The following is an 18,806-nucleotide window of genomic DNA, read 5'->3' as shown; positions in this document are numbered from 1 at the left end:
TTTATCAAATGCGGTATCAATCAACCGTTGATATGTCGCACCCGCATTGATTAAACCGAAAGGCATCATTATATAGCAATATATGCCTTTGCCCGTATGAAATGCGATTTTATCTGCGTCTTCTTGAGCCATAGGAATCTGATGATATCCTCTTGCCGCGTCCAGAAAACATTTATATGGAAAAGCATGTAAAGATTCCACTTTTAAATCAATTTCTGGAAGCGGATAATTATCCTTGGGACACGCTTTATTCAAATCTTTGTAATCAATACACATTCTCCAAGAACCATCAGGTTTTTTCACCAATATTGGATTCGCAATCCATGATTGGTATTGGACTTCGCGCAAAATTCTGGCTCTTACCAATTTTGTTACTTCTTCACACAACCATTTTAAGCGATCTGGGGCCATGCCCCTTCGCTTTTGCACTACGGGTTTTAGAGCTGGATTCACATTAAGCCTGTGTTCCGCAATATGGCGCGGAACACCAGTCATATCGTTTTCGCACCAGGCAAAAACATCCATATACTGGACAAGTAATTGCACAATTTGCCTTCTAGTATCCGCACTAACATTGCGTCCTACTTTGATTTTCTGTTCTGGATATGCGGGATTAATTATTTCCATAGCATCCGCACCATCAACAGGTTCTTGCCCTGTGGTTTTTACGTTAACAGCCGCACAAATAGGCATAATGCTCATTGAACATATTGTGGCAACTCCCTTATATGTTGGAAACTTAATCATGCCATGAATTGTAGACGGGACAATTCCAAATTTACTTATAGCGGTTCTCCCCAGCAGCATGTTATAGCGAGAAGAGGCTCGCATAACATAAAAATCTAATCGCGCTTGTCGCACCAAAGCGTCATCATTAACATCAGCTAACTCGATGTTTAATGGCAGAACACCTATAGGTAATGAAGATTCTCCTGCAAAACCGGTTAGCGAAACTGCGGTTGTTTGCAGGTTTGTTTTAATACTTTCAGGCAATTGAGCAAAGCATTGTTCGTAAATAATATCGACGCTACTGCCGTTATCGACATGGACTTTCATGACTGTGATATAAGCTTCCGCGATTTCACACGATACCATTATCGGCATTTCAGAGAAATCATCGCTCTGCATTTTCGGGAAACTAATTGACGCAAATTGCCAATTATGATACATTTTAGCGGACTTTCGCTTTTTTCCTCTTTTTTGGGCATTCGCTCGTACAGCGACCACTACATCACTATTATTTCCAATATTACTCATAATTCTAAGCAATCAAGCAATTCGCCGGCGATTTTAGATGTATGCACCTGCAAATCATCACAACAAAAACACGATTGAAATTAAACCGTCGAATTAATTGTTTTAACGACATAAAACAAAAAATTTTCAGTTTAATTCGTAAAACGAGTCCCACGGATGGCGCCAATTGATCAATCCTTAATTAGCGATGTTACTTAATTACGGATTGAGTGCAATAAGATTGTAATGGAGGATGGAATGTTTGATGATTATTTTGGGCCCCGATGATCGTCTTTCACTTTAACTATCAAGTGATCAACCACCCCGACCCGGTCTTGATTGTTAATTAGCTTAATTCACCTTTGCGCGGTGTAAAAATCCCTTGTGCAAGATCACAAGTGGAAATTACAAAGGCTTAGGCAAAATGGCAGAGAATCAACAACCCATAAATGAGAGGCCAAGCTCCCTATTTATAGGAATCGAAATATCCGCGGTCTGCGAGTTACTTAACTATCCGCAGAAACTCAGCGGATTAAACCGCGGTCTTGCATTAATGCGAAAACATAACCGCTGAACTTACTTTCAGCGAATATTCCACCACTTTGCATTATAATTCGCGTAGTTTTTCCTTTGGCCTTTAGCCAATAAAATATACATATACAATGCTATGTATATGATCATCCCTGATGAAGATGATGAAGAGAGAGAAAGATTATCTCCATGCTTCATGTAGTGAGTGTGAGTAAAAGGATTTGGATCCTTCTTTGAGTAGTAGAATGCCTTATTTATAGGCAAATGTGGTAGTACCAAGTGTATAAGTGTGGTACAAGTAGCTGACGTGGCAAGTGCTCACGGTAAAGGGCTTACGGACAAGACAACCTTGATATTGTCTAAGTGTTTTCGTCCAGCAACTCTAGCCTTCGTCCTTCTCTAATCCTATGCGGTCTGATTGTAGACGGCTCATCCTAGATGGCCAATCCTAGATGGCCAATCCTAGACGGCCTGATTGTAGACGGCTCATCCTAGACCGCTTATCCTAGACGGCCAATCCTAGACAGGGCTCATCCTAGACGGCCAATCCTAGACGGCCTGATTGTAGATGGATCATTGAAACAACCCAACCCGTATTAAAATCGGCCCATAAAAATTTTTCCTTTTAATACGCGTTAAATAATACTTTAGGTCCCGTTACACATATTCCAAAACGTATTTGTTATCAAAGTAAGTTCATCGAACTTAAAACATACATTAATGATTTAAACTCCTTAATACAATGGTTCAGTAATTAAATCGTAAACCGGTTATAATCATTATGACCCGACTAGTTACGTTTACACAAAACCGAGCATGGTGATTTGGGACTACGCTACCCAAATCCTAATCGAGTCCAAAAGCAAGATCTTCTAAAGCAACCTAGCCGAGATCTCTAATTCCCAAGCTTACCCGAGCCGCCAAGCATGCGAACCTATAAAAATATCAACAACGAGAGGGTAAGCTAACACTTAGTGAGTGAGAATATACTACATACATATATATGCATAAAATGGACACGCCACAAAATAGCAAATACCGCATACCGGAGCATCCAAACATAAAGGCAAGCTAGTCTAAGCATACCGTAAGATCACTAAGCAATGAGCTAAAGATACATCAACAAAATATAAGTTTGCCAACAACGATGTGAACAATGCCAATAAGCTACACCCGGAGGGTTAGCTACAACACGACAATACAACATTATATGTATACAATATATATGTATATATATGTATATATCTCTCGAATAACATAATTTTCTTACGCTTACAACACAATAACCATGGTTAACCAATCGTACAAGGGAACGATACTCGTAAGAGACCGTCGGAGTTCGTAACATCCATTAGCGTTACTTAAACACCGCGTAATCACTAATCCCCCGGGTGATGTCTTAAACACCGCGACTAATTCACCCCCATGACAATGTGGCGTCTTAAACACCGCGACGAATCCACACGTCAATCAAAATAATGAGTGGTGTCTTGAACACCGCGACAATTCCACTCCCATGACAATGTGGTGTCTTAACCACCGCGACAATACCACATGCCAATCAAACAATGAGTAGTGTCTTAAACACCGCGACACTACTACTCGTTACTTAGAATGTGGTGTCTTGAACACCGCGACAATACCACATTCATACTACACAAATAAATACATTATATACGTACACGCATAATTATTCCACTCACAATATTAACCCTTCGCCATTGGGGTTATATAATCCACATCACACGCCCATGTGATAGAGTACACGCAAGGTGTGCACCTCGTCAAAGATGGTCAACCAAAACGCACAATCGTGCCAATTGGACCTACACACAAGTCCATCAATCCACCTATATGTGAAGTGAGCTCTATAACCGAGAACCACTTCACCCGACCCGCACCCATCCTACACATACATATGCATATAGGATATTAACACTCACCTTAAGCCTTGATGAATGCAACCAAGTAATCCGCAACTCGTCAATGGAAAGTACCTATTCCATTATCACAAATTCAACAACACACTTAGATTGGATTTACAAACCAACCCAATTTGACACTTAGTGCAAATTCGACCCAAATGTAATTCCAAGTACAAACCGCGCCCAAACTAACCAATAATTACTAACAAGGGTGAAAATGGTCCTAATATGCCAAGTAAACCCAAACACAAGTGTTAAACACATGTCTCACCCATTTTGACACCAAAACCCTAATTTTGACCCATTAAGTCAAAATCTCACCGTTTACAAGTCTTGACACCAAAACACATTTAACTCGGTTTAATACTTCAACTTAATCCATTTTAAGTTTATAAACCTTAATAAATCAACAATCGGGTCAAAATCATCACCAAACCCTAATTTTGGCTCTAGTCAAAATTAGTCAACTCCAAGAACCCTAAATGTCCCCAAAACCTCAATAATCACTAATACTAGTGATTATACACCATTTACAAGTCTTACAAGCATGAACTTGCACACCAAACCCAAAACCCGACATTAACAACAAAAAAACCCGAATCTTGGTGTTAACCTTCAATTAACAACTAAATGGGTTTCACCTATGAATCATACAATCAAAAGCCCTAAACTTGAATGATGAACACGAAAATGAATTTCGGAGTTAGAGCTTACCACTAGTATCACCGTGTAGCTAAGAACGAGGAGAACACACTTGTCAACTACGCCAAGGATCAACTCCCGATCCTTCCTTTCCAAAAATCCTTTTGAAATCAAATGGGTGTTTGAGTTTGAGAGGAAAAATGAAAAGAAAAGGGAAATTAAAATGAGAAATGAAATGAATGGATGAGGTTAAATCCTCAAATCTGGCTCAAACGCGAAAAGACCAAATTGCCCTTGAACTTCATTTAAATTTACAAGAATCTGGTGCCAGTTCACACCATTCGCCGCGCCGCGGCCTAATTCGTCGCGCCGCGACGATTGCCTCGAACTGGTGACTTTGTTAACAAGCTTTCTGATCTGGATTTATTTGAAACGCCGCGCCGCGGCTCCCTTTGTCGCGCCGCGACACCCAACGTGGCCTGACACATTTTCTCGCATACAAGACTTTAACACCCAAACATGTATCGAACCCTTCATACGCCTGTCGTACATACACAATACACCTATAAATCATGTACGGGGAAAAACGGGATGTTACAATCATCCTAGACGCCTTATCCGAGACGGCCAATCCTAGACGGCCTGATTGTAGACGGCTCATCCTAGACGGTCAATCCTAAACGGCCTGATTGTAGATGGCTCATCCTAGACGGCTAATCCTAGCCGGCGAATCCTAACCTGCTCCCTTCTAGCCTGCTCCCTTCTAGCATGCTAAAATTCAATTTTTACTTGTAAAATATATAATTCTTATAAGAATAAGAGTTATTTGATACGGATCAAATATGCATATCATCAATACATATCTATTTCCTCAATTTTTTTCAAACACAACACTTTCATTTTATCACTTTTTAATATCCAAATACAATCTCATTTTACCATTTTTTTACTTCTAAATACATCAATATAAATCGCAATACCGATGTAAATACCATCTTAACGATCACGAATAATCTAAATTATAACCAAGCAACCGAGTTACTTGATAACTGGGTGTTAATTTTTTATATATTTGTGAACAATGATATGTGAGATTATGATCACTTTTACTATCACTATGGTGAGGTTGTCTGCATTTACACTAGAGATGGGCAAAATATCTGATCCGATCCGAAGATCCGAATTCGATCCGAAGATTCGAACTCGAAACCGGATAAAAAACAGTTCAGAAAAATCCGGTCCGATTCTTAAGATCTGATGCGGATCAGACCGGATTCATGTTACCGTTACAAACGCATCAGATCCGGGTAAATAAAATCAAGCGCGTTCGAAAATTGCTGATCAAATTTTACAACAATATGCGAATTTGTAAATTCGAATAATTATATTTTTAGACAAGTCGTTGTTCGTATAAGAAAAAAAAAACTAAAACAATATTTTGGAACAATGCCTAAGGTTTTTTTATGTGCGACCGCACTTGACCCACAAATAAGTTTTAACAGGGTGGGAATTATGCTGGCAATAATATACCAAAATTCGGATTGTACGTATGGTAAAACAACGAGCCCAACTATATAAGTAACCAAAAATTCGAATTTAATACCATTTTTGAGCAACTATTTGGAATTTGTGCAACATAATATGGTTGACAAGCAAACTCGATTGTTGTCCAATTTGAGACTGGATCGTCTTCTCGAAGACCACATACCTTAATATAAGCCTTTTAAACCAATTAAGTGAAGACGCCATGAAGCGTGCACGAACGTCGTCTCTCACAAGCAAGTTAAGAAATTACAAGATTGGAACCTTTGCATAAAAATGGGTCCCGAACAATTTCAAAGCTTTGACGTTTTGGCTTGGTGGAAATCCAAACAAGACATATACACATATCAAATATTATCCGCTATGTCTCGTGACTTATTAGTCGTCCAAGCTTCAACCGCAGCTTCCGAATCGGCTTTTTGTCTTAGCGGACGCATTATATCGGAAAGAAGGTCAGACTTACCCCTAAAGCCGTGGAAGTATACGTATGTCTGAAAGATTATTTGGACAATATAGATAGGATACAAGATCAAACATCATTAGAATGTCCATTAGATAATGACGTTGAAGATTTTATCATGATTAAAGAAAGCAAAGCCAGATTGTCATCTTCATCAACCAAAGAAAATATCGAGACCAAATTGGATGAAGATGAATATGATCCCGCTAACATTGATGAAGACTTTGTGCGCATACAACAACAATTATTAGATAACTATCAATTTGAAGAAAGCGAGCGATATCAAGAACGACAAAGGAAAGACGAGTAAAGTATAACGGGTTACGTTCATGCCAAAACTCAATAAAATTTATTCGTAATACATTTTCGGATGATAACCATGCCAAAATTAGAAATGTATTAACTTTGTATAAATTATAATTGTATTGTTTAAATAAAATTGTTGCTATTTATATTATTTATAGTGGTAAGCGACTAAACGTTAAATAAAAATATTGTCATTTATATTATTTATAGTGTTAAGCGTTAACACTTTTGTTTATATTAATTATACCCGTAAAATGTAACAGGTAAAAATTGAATCTGGTAAACATACGACTCTGGAAAAAATCCAAAAAAAATCGGTCAAGAACAGAAAGGAAAGAAAAAAAAAAAAAAAAAAAGATTCCGAAAAAAACCAAAAAAACAGCAAAAATCGATCCGGGTCTGAAAAAAAAAACGGTTTTTTCGGATCGGGCTTTTCCAGATCCGAATCCAGTCCGATTTACACTAGACTTGTTTTCAACTAGCTTAAATCCTTTATATCTATTTGTTTAAGATATAATTTGACATCTATCTAACCAATAATATTTCATATATTATACTGGATTGATTAATATTGCCAGCTTTACAAATTACAACATAAATGAGGGACACACTTCTCTTCTTGATACTTTGATAAGGATACATAATTGAATTACACATATATCCAAACAGACAAAGAAAACACACTTGTTACAAATAGATTCAGAAAGTTACATAAGAAAAACCTTTCACATACATATATACTATACCAAACTACCAAGCTTCCATTAGCATTCAAAGGTTTATTCTTGAGAGTTGGTGGTTCCATTTTTACCTAGGGCCACGTTGTCTTGCTCGTTCCATCTTTCGTTTACGCCATTCCTCTAGAGCTGAAAATAGAACAATAATATGTTTGACTAATTATTACATGCATCTTTGACTTATGATGTCAAAAGACAATACTTGAACTATAATAGATACGGATCCTTGCACTGTTGTAAAGTCGGCCGAATCGGCCGACGCGTCGGTTTGGGGACTATCCCATCCCGAGTTGCCCAAACGCCTTAAATGTCGGTCAAAGTCGGCTGAGTTGGAAAAAGTCACTCAAAGTCAAAGTTAGGTCAAATATTTCATATTTTTTATAATTAGATTTTGTGTCATATATGTATGTTTGAAATGTTTAAGTTTTATGTTTGATATATATGTGGGTAATATATATAGGTTTAATTTATTTATTACTAAAAGTCAAAGGTGGTCAATGCCCGACTCCTCCCTCGAAGGTTTCGACTGACTCGTCCCTGAGTCACGACTTTTACAACCTTTGGATCCTTGACATCATTAGATATCCGATCAAACTCTAAAAAGATGCGAATGACTTTGTGGAAAATTTTGAAATTTTGAGGTGTTATATACATAATGAATTTAATATCAGTTCTGAGTATAAGCAGTTGTTTGATAGCTTTATAATAAGTCACATGTGTATATCTTTCTCTATAAAAGACCCCTAATTAAATAACTATAAAATAAAATATTCACTTTCTATTGCATCCAACAGATCCAGAGGTGATATTGTCAACCAGTCCATATAAAAACCGGTGACAACTTCAACCGATTAACACTTGAACAGGTCAAAAGAGGCCAATAAAGAAAGAACGAGGGGAAAAAAACAAAACTAAAAAAAAAATCAGGGAAATGGAACAAATGGGATGAACAGAAGAACTATCCCAAGAATCACACGTAGGAAAAAAAAATTGTTATGACCCAAGCCTGTTCGCGCTGACCTTTTTGCTGACAATACACACAATATAGTGTAAAATATTAATGTGCATTTAAAGAAAAGACTTACCTTTCTGATTGTCAGCATCTGAATAAGAACGATGGTTATTCAACCTCGATATCAAATCAAGTGCAGCTGATTGTTTTCCATCTTTCTCTTGCACAGACTCAACTTCGTCACGTCCTTCTCTTTCAATTTCCCTAATCTAAAATATTCCATTAAACAGTCATTCAAAGTTCAAGCAAATTAAATTTAAATACAACAACAACAACAACAACAACAACAATACCCAATCCCGCATATGCGAGGTATGGGGAGGTGAGATGTAGACAATACTTCCTCTACCCTAGAGTAGAAGAGAAGTCGTCCCTCTAACCACAAGTCGAGAAAAAAAAATTCTCCACCCGCAGAAAGAGAAAGTCATCCCTCTCTATCCTGGAGTAGAGAGATTGCTTCCGTGGGACCTCCGGCAAAAAAAAAAAAAAAAAAAAAGCCGACGCGAGAGATAAAAACACGACGCCATGAAAATGGTATAATCAGATTTCCATGGGTCATAGAGGCTGCCTGGAATTCGATTTAGGCTCTAAGCGGCTGCGAAGTCGCCAATAAATCGACGCTTGCTGTTGCCTCAATTAATAGAGCCAGACACTGTAATTACAAGCATTGGGACGAAAGCTGAAAAGGCATGCTAGGTGGAAGTTGTTGCGCAAGCAAGAGCCAACCACCCGTAACAGGCCAAACACCACTCATGCACCTTTACGGTAGACATCCCCGAAACCACACAACTAAATGAAAACCCCCCAAGTTCGGGAGCAAAGAAGGTCATCATCAGCCATAATGGTCCCAAGATGCACCGAACGATGCGAGACACCAAACACATACACGCATACATACATGAATGCATGCGTGTTTAAATACGTAGGGTCATATCAAGCCTACATACACCTATGAACCAAAACACGTACAAACAAGCGCAACAAATTAAATTTAAATGTTTCACTTTAACGAATTCTCAGGATCCAACATCTTATATCAGAATAATGCCAAGAGACAATTATGATCCAAAATTAGTTGCATAATTCTTCAATCTAACTGAAAACTTACTCGTTTTATGAGTTCTGCAGGTTCCAGGGAACGACGTAGTTCTTCAGACTCCTCTATATATTTACGCACAGCTGAATATCAAAAGGCAAAATATGTATTTAGCTTTTTACAAAATTGGAGATTTTCATGAAACGTTTATATCCTACTAAAAATGTAACATACTTTCACTATGATATAACCCAAACTGGCAGCCTAGTGGCCAAGTTGTAAACGTTTTCTTAGTCGAACGTTGACCAATTTTGACTTTCACCGTATATGACCAATTTTGACCTAATAAATCAAACTTTAACTAACTGAATTGATCATTTGACAAGACAGATCAAGGTTGCAAAAGACGTGAGACGGGGTCGAGACGTTCGGGTCCTAAAAAGGTCGAGACGTTCGGGTCCTAAAAAGGTCGAGACCTTCGAGATGGAGTCGAGATGGGGGTCGAGACGGACGTTGACCAAAGTTGACTTTTAAATATATCAGTATATAGATGTATATATGTATACATATTTTAAAGCCAAAAACTTTAATTGATTTATTTGTACCCATAATCGCTATCTCCGTTAATTTAATACAAACAATTCAAACTAAAATATGACAAATTTTCCGACTTTCTGGCTTTTCTGAATATTGACCGACTTTGACCCGATTGTTTTTAACTTTGACCCGAATTTTGACCGTTGACTGTTATACTAGACGGTTTTCTTCGAGACGGGATGGGCTAGTCACCAAACCGTCGCAACGAGACGGAGTCTTTTGCAACAGTGAGACAGATACATGCTAGACGCAAGTATAAGCATGTTAGGTATCACTTAGGGCTCAATTATAAACCAGGCAAAATTGAAGCAATTTTTTAACATACTTGCAATAGCAAAAATTGGGGGTTTTCATAAATTAATAAAATAGATGCTAATTAGAGCAACTGGAAGTAATTAATTATCGTCAATACACATCAATTTGAACAAAAAATGTAACCCTAGATGCACTGAAAAGCAATATGAGAGAGTAAGTGGAAAACTGACCTGAATCACCAATTCGATTAGGGTTAGATAGGAAGCCATGGATTAAGAATAAAGCAGTGATCAAATTAAAAAAACAAACGATAATTGTTGCGTTTCTAAATGAGAATCGTGACATGGATCTACCACTCCATTGTTGCAATTTCTCACTCACCTTCATTTTATTTGAAAAAGTATTGATTCATGTTGACTTGCTAGAGATTTATAAATTTTCTATACACCCCATGTAATTTAAGTTTTCACATTTCTTACCATTGTAGTTTTTTTTGTCGAGCTAGTGTTGAAACTTGAAAGAGGTAAAAGGTAAAAAGGTAGAGGGTTTTTGGTCTTCGGGTTATACGGGAAGGCGAGTAATCCGATCTCATACTCTAATGTACACAGCCTAGCAGGATTATTAAATCTTTAACACAGAGTATTAGCTAATTTAACAATATATAGTAATCTAGTTTTTAATGACAAGTACTTCGAATTTCATTTAAATGAATTCAAATTTAACTTTAACCCTTAAAGTTAAAGTTGAATTCATTTAAATGAAATTTGAAATACTAGCCATTAAAAACCATATTACTAGATGGTAAATCATGATTTAAAAATGTAGTCAAATGATCTATATTATCAATTATCAATATCAATTTGAGAAAGAAGAAAGAAAAACGGCAAGCCTAGGCTCAGATGCCACGTGTTTAATTCGAGTTGCGTAGTTAGACTCGGTTTTACTATTCTAAACAACACATCAATCTTCTTTTTCTTCTTTTAATTGGTATCGTACAATTTATCCCCTCCCATTTTTTGTCCGATATTAATATTCGTCAAATTTTCAGGTTAAATTATTCGTTATCTTTTTAACGATTTTGGCCCTCCATATTTTCTATTTTTAACAACTTTTTTAATTTTTTTTATTTCTTTATTTAAGTACAATTCTAAAATCAAATTTAGATAATCCCTAACTAGATACATTTTTATAATAATTAAAAGGCTCGATTTTACTATTTCAAATATCACATCAACATTTTTTCTTTTAATTTTTAACGTGCATTTTATCCCCTCTCATTTTCTTTTGTCTAGTTTTGGTCCTTGCATAAATTTTAGTTTAAATCCTTCGTTATCTTTTTAACAATATTAGCTCTACATATTTTCTATTTTTTTTACAATTTACAACCAATTTTTTCCAATTTTTTTATTTCTTTATTTAAGTACAATTCTAAAATCAAATTTGATTATGGGTTACATATACATGTCTCATCCACAGATGGCCTTGTTGCATATTCTAACGCTAATTGGGGTGGATGCCCAACTACACATCGTTCAACATCTGACTATTGTGTTTTTCTTGGTGATAATCTTTTATCATGGTCATCAGAGTGTCAACGTGTTATATCTAGCTCTAGTGTCAAGGTCGAATATCGTGTCGTTGCCAATGCTATTGTTGAGACATGTTGGTGACGCAATATTCTGAGAGAGCTTCATACTTCTCCACCAAAGGCCACCACTGTTTCTTGTGACAACTTTAGCTCTGTATACATGACATCTAATCAAGTACAACATCAGCGGACGAAGCACATTGAGTTTGACATTCATTTTATTACCAGGTTGCTTTATAGAACATTCACGTTTTATATGTCCCCTCGCACTCTCAATATGTTGATATCTTCACCAAGGAACTTCCGACATCTTTATTTACAAATTTTCGATCTATATTGAATGTTCGGGTTTCCCATCCTCTTAAAACTGCAGGAGGATGTTAGCATATATGTATACATATGTATTGTGTGTTAGATTGGTAGATTAACTTTAACCTAATCAACCTATTGTATATTGGCCCATGACGCCAACATCATGTATTATATAATTGCTAGTAATACAAGTCTCACATTATGAAAAACACTCCCTTACAATTCAGTCTAAGTTTCGAAAGTCAAGGTCTTCGTTATTGTGGCTTCCTTATTATGGCATATCTGGAGATTTCGCAATGACACCTTGTTCGGTTCTCGTTCGTTAAAGAAGGATTATTTATTTGATTTTATTCATAACTTTTCCTTTAATTGATTTCGTAATAGAGGAAAATGTAATATTCGTTGGGGTGATTGGCTCATAAAGTCGTTATAAATGTTTGTTTATTCTCCTCCCAGTGCCTTTCTAGTGACATTTTTTTAAAAAATATTTGTTTTGCTGGTAAATAACAATTGAAAACTCCATCAACCCATGTCTCCATGTTTTTTACCGGGGGGACGCTAAGGAAACAATCAGAATGAGAACAACGGGGAAGAGAGGCGTACAAGAACAAAATCAACCAACAAGCCACTATACCCATTGAGATCCCAACAACCTAAAACATCACTCAACGAAAATAACCAACCAGCTCCATGCTCCAGTAAAATTTTTCAATATCAATGCTTGACCTTTTTACATTATTGTCATAAACACGTTATAATATAAAGAATTACCATAATAGCTTCAATAATACTTGATCTATCGAATGTGAAATATGAGAGAGATTAGATGTAGATAATTATTCATCTACCTTAGGGTGCGTTTGTTTACCTTTCAATTGAATGATTCAGCACTGAATGCTGAAGCATTCATCATTCAGTGCGTTTGTTTTTTTATCTATGAATGATATATGATGCTGAATGGTTCATCATTCAGTGTTGAACCATTTAGAGTTGAAACACTCTCTTAACCATTAAGCATATAAATTTTCTGTAATATACTCATCAAATCATAACCAGAACACTAAACAAACAAGATATTGAATTCTTTATTCGTGTAACACATTAATAAGATAAGTTAACCAGTTTCATATCGTTCATTCAAAATGATTATCAAACAGCATATTTTCATTCGGAACCAAGTTTATTCAGAGACTCTGAATCATTCTGAAACGACCCGTCCTAATCCACCTGGACGAAGTCTTCAACAGTTGGTCCCATTGCGAGGTACTGACCTAAATATGCCATGAACGACTGCATGTAATATCTTTAAAATGAGCAAATGCACAGCGGAAGATTTCTTTAATACCTGAGAATAAACATGTTTTAAAAGTGTCAACCAAAAGGTTGGTGAGTTCATAGGTTTATCATAAACAATAAAATTCATAATTTTGATAGACCACAAGATTTAAATATTGCATGGTACAAATGGGCCCGAATCCTATACCCACCTGTAATGTACATGCAAATTCCTTTAAATACAGTACACATATCTCGTGTACAAAATCATTCTTTCAAAATGCTAAATAACCGTACATATATCTCATGTACAAAATATCATACACATAACCTGTGTATAAAAATCATTCTCTCGATATATAACATTCACTTTACTTTCTTTGCTTGGCTTGGTAGCCGACCTTAACATTTAATGCGCATCATAAATATCCCCAAAATAACAGAACTTTCAGTCTGCAATAAATATATAAACCTCGAAGTACTAAACACCACGCCCACTAGCTCTTCCGTCTAGTGAACATTCTGAGTGGGGGTGTTAAATCCGGTAGCTACCTTTAGGATTCGCGTGAATTAGGGGCCATACCCGTTTCCTAATTCTTAGGTTACCAAGCTATAATAATCAAGGAGAAATATTCACATCAATTGGTGGCAATTATAACGTCCAACTAATTCAATAATAATCAACAGAACTTCTGTCTATATAATAATTCATTCGAGGAATGTTTTGCTTGTGTCTATCTCGTCAAACATTTATAAAAGCATCTCATGTATTCTTAGTCCAAAAATATAGATTTTAAAGGCATTAAATAAAACAGTTGTAAAAACAGCGCATGTATTCTCAGTCCCAAAAATGTAAAGAGTAAAAAAGAATCAAATGAACTCATGATACGATATTTTGTAGTAAGAATATGCATACGATGATACTGAACAATGCAGGGTTGGCCTCGGATTCACGAACCTATATCAGGTATATATATTAATACATATAATTGTAATCAAACTAACTTATTCTTAATTTATATATCTTATATATTTAATTTGTAATAAATGTATTCTTATTTAGAAAATATTTATTTGTTATAATAATATTGTTCATATGAAAGTAATAATAATAATATTTTATTATATTAATATAGATGTTAATAATTAATAATAATAATACTAATAATAATAATAATAATAATATTAATGATCATAATAATATTAGTAATAATATTAATGATAATAATAATAATATTTAATAATTCATTTAAATCATATCTTAATTATAATTTTAATCATTCTCATTTTAATATTTGTATTTATACTTTTTATTTTTATGTTTACAACCTTATTAAAAATCCTACATTCATAATCTTAATTATATTACTAATGATAATATTCATAAAAGAAATATTAGTATTAGTGTAATAATAATAATAATAATAATAATAATAATAATAATAATAATAATAATAATAATAATAATAATAGAACTACCTTTAAAAGGGAAAGCTTCCAAAAAAGAAAACAAACTGTCTCAGTCCGGGCTTGAACCCACGACCTCCCACTCACCCATCAACAACCTTAACCATTAAACTATTTTCATTTTTCTGATTAAACATACATGATCATATTATTTAACCCGTCTTTTTGTTTCTATAATTCTTCTCGATCCAATCAGGAAATGGGATTATCTCAGGCCAAACAACTAATCACGGCCCAACAACTAATAATATGGGACACGGCCCAAAATTAGAAACAAGGAAAGGTGATAGATCGAGCAGTAGGCAATCAAGCTGGAGGTTTCGTTTCTTTTTCATTTTTTTAACAGAACCCTAATCAATTAACATTTATAATCTGTAAATGGCTCGATGGTTTCATGGATCGTAGCAGTGGTTTTAATATCATCATCATCACTACCGTAATCAATTGATAATTATTATTCCTTAAACATCATCCAATCACCATCTATTATCCTAATCTATCATCATCATCGTTATGATTTTCACTCAATATCTTCATCATTAACGTTTATTATCATTATTTTCGTTATCATCTAACATCATTTTCTTGATCCTTCTTCATCATCAAGCTTCCATTGTTATCTCCTTCTTCGTTCATCATCTGTGGATCATCATAGTATTGCTAACCATCATCACCATTCACGACTAACAATAAAACATAAATAAAAGTACTGCAGTAAGCAGTCCAACTGAAACAAAAAGGGAATTCGGCCCAACTGCAGGAGTACGGCCCAATTGAAACACCAGTCCAGTAACAAAAAAAATAGCAGCCAAATTCGATATACTATATGATTTATTGGATTCGGTTTGATGATTGAATAAGGGGACAGTGGGATCGAGCTGTACAAAAATATCATGACTTAATATCATTAACCCCAATATTACTTGCATCATGTTCCACTATCTCTACAACCTCACAAAAAAATAATATATTAAACGTCACTTAGTGGATGCTTTTGGTCGGCCATGAGACTTCTCTAATCCCACTTGCTTTTTGTAAAAAAAAAACGCCACTTATATATATTATAATAAGGTTGGCAATGTTCGTTAATCAGAAAAAAAATTATAAAGAAAGGGTGAGGGAAAACTCCATGGTGACGGTTTGTTTGTTGTAGGGTGGCGATTGAGGTGATGATTGATTTATGGTGGTGTTCAATGGTGAAGGTGATGGTTTAGGGATGAAGGTGGTGAACGACTATATAGATGAGAGTGATGGATGGTTTTGTGATTTATAATCGTGAAACAGAAATATATATATGTATATATATATATGTATGTATATATATATATATATATATATATATATATATATATATATATATATATATATATATATATATATATATATAATATGGTTAGCCGTTGGTTTATGGTGGTGATGATGTGGTTGTAGTGGTTCGATCGTGAAAAGAAACACGAAAGGTGGTGATGATTATCATCAACAAAGGTGGTGGTGATTAGAAGGTGACGGAGGTCATGGTTGATCAAGAGAACCGAAGGTGTGGTGGTTATATGGTGGTTGTTTTTGGGTTGATTTCGAGCAACAACAATGGTGATCGAAAGTTATGATGTTGGGTTGATTATCGAAACAATCTAGCAACAGAGGTAGTAGTGAGGTGATACCCGATGTGGGTTTTTATATATGTGTAAGTAATATGTGCTTATATATATGTATCTTAATATTTCTCTGTTCTTTTTCTCTCCTCCCATTCAATTTTGCAGTCAGTAACATATATAGAGGGATTAAAGACCTGAGGTAACTGTTATAATTGATCCCAAATGATTTGTGAAGTGGATGTGTAACAGAACGCAGACAGGGTTCTTCAAACAAGAAGAAAAAAAAATAAGTCAGATTATGACCTATAACAAATTCATACATTTTCTGTTACTGATTTCCTTCCATATTTGTTTTATAATGAACTTGAAGTTGTCATTCTCTATCACTCTATGTATATGTATTATGTATATTACTTACAGAGAGAGGTAGAACAATTTACTATACTCTCTTTACAGTTCACCTAAAATGATTGTCAACATGATATTCAATCCAGGCAGAAGAAAACAAGAAAAATAAAAGTAGAATGAGACTTGCAACTGAATTTGATTGCAACTGTGATTTGGAGTCGATTGGTACAATTTAGCAGACAGAATCTTCAATCAGGAAGAAGGAAAAAAAAAAGGATAGTGATTGGAAACAGAATTCGATTATATCTGATTTATGTATCTATAAATTTTGTTTTGTAATGTTGATCGAAATGGACGTATAACAAATTGGAGACAGAAAACAAAGGAGATAAAGCTTGATTTGGATTCCCCGAATTTGTTTTGTATCAGATTCGATTATGACATGTAATTAGGTTAGAGACAGGAAGAATTTACCAGCTAACAGAATTTATATCTGTATGTAAGATTTAATTAAATAAACAACTATAAATATAAATATATTAATAATAATACTAATACTTTTAATATTATTAATAATAAGAAAACTAATAATAATAACATTAATATCAAGGAAAATGGTATTTATTAATATTACTGATAATAATAATAATTATTAATGATAATAACCGTTGATTATATTTTTAATAATGATATTAATAATAATAATACTGATATTAACGATAAAAGTAATTAATAATATCAAATAATACTAATAATAATAATAATAATAGAGATAAAAGTGAAAACAATGATAATAATAAAAATGATAAATTTTTAATAAGCCTATAATTTATATAACACATTTTCGGATCACCGTTTATTTTAAAATCACATAAGTTCGAATTAACCTTCCCTAAATATTAATCGAAATGTCCAACGAGTATTACAATTACTAAATAATTATATATAATATATTCTATATATATATATATATATATATAGATTTACTTTTATTAACAATTTAGTTATATCGTATATTATTATTTTAAGATATTATACATACATATATTTATATTTATATTTATACACTTTTATTTTCAATTAATGGTTTGTGAATCGTTGGGAATGGTCGAATGTCAATTGAACATATGAAAAAGTTCAAATTTTTTGAGACTCAACCTAACAGACTTTGCTTAACATGTTAAAGATATTAAATCGTATTGAGAGTTTGATTTAAAATTAGTCGAAAACTTCTGGGTCATTACACATTTGGTGTATCAACTATTCAACACTAAATCATTCAGTTTTATCAAACGCAGCCTTAGATTACAATATAAGTCATTTCTCCACTCATTACTGAAAAAAATTGTTTCTACACTTACAGGCAGAGTATGTCATCTCATGTAATCGAAAGAAGACACACTATTTTTAAAGGATTTTCAGTCAACATGAAAAAAGAAAAGATAAATTGCTGATATGCTGAAAACACACCTAATCTTAATATAGTATACTTACGAATTCATCCACAGGGAGTAAAGTTTAGGATTTGAAAACTATTAATTATTCTGAAGATTTTAGTTGTAAAATGGGATTTTGATTTAAAACTATTTAAAACAAATAAATGAAATACGAATTCAATAGATAAAGGGGTATTCACTTAGATTCAATTTCCTAGGATCTGGATTGCTTTTATTTAGAACAATGTAATTAAGTCCCTAAATATAACTCTCGTTAACCAAGTTCATTAATCAATTAGTAAGATAAGCTGGCGTCCCTAACTTAGACACTAATTCTATCATGAAAGTGTCGGTTTTTCACGTTGGTCTCCCACACGATTTTGAAGAACACAATCAATCCGTTGTAATTACTCGCAATTATGATTCAGTTGAAGGGTAAATCGGTGTCCTGCTTTAGGCTTCAGAATTACCTACTCAATTGATGTGATTAATTACTAATCTAATTA

The 18,806-nt window shown here is 34.4% G+C and overlaps 1 protein-coding gene across 1 annotated transcript; it reads right to left on the bottom strand.

Annotated features, from left to right (window-relative positions):
• Nucleotides 1-7,241: 7,241 nt before the first annotated feature.
• Nucleotides 7,242-10,691, bottom strand: LOC139877880 (uncharacterized). The gene is made up of 4 exons (XM_071865280.1): nt 10,510-10,691; nt 9,500-9,570; nt 8,465-8,600; nt 7,242-7,508 (listed from the first exon to the last, which is right to left on the bottom strand). Exons 1-4 carry the CDS (start codon nt 10,664-10,666, stop codon nt 7,450-7,452), a joined length of 423 nt encoding a protein of 140 aa, XP_071721381.1. The 5' UTR covers nt 10,667-10,691; the 3' UTR covers nt 7,242-7,449.
• Between the last annotated feature and the right edge of the window lie 8,115 nt (nt 10,692-18,806).

This window comes from Rutidosis leptorrhynchoides, chromosome 11 (assembly GCF_046630445.1).
Source record: "Rutidosis leptorrhynchoides isolate AG116_Rl617_1_P2 chromosome 11, CSIRO_AGI_Rlap_v1, whole genome shotgun sequence".
NCBI classification, from domain to species: domain Eukaryota; kingdom Viridiplantae; phylum Streptophyta; class Magnoliopsida; order Asterales; family Asteraceae; genus Rutidosis; species Rutidosis leptorrhynchoides.
The sequence above is the reverse complement of the archived record's forward strand: the minus strand, read 5'-3'. Positions and strand labels throughout refer to the sequence as shown.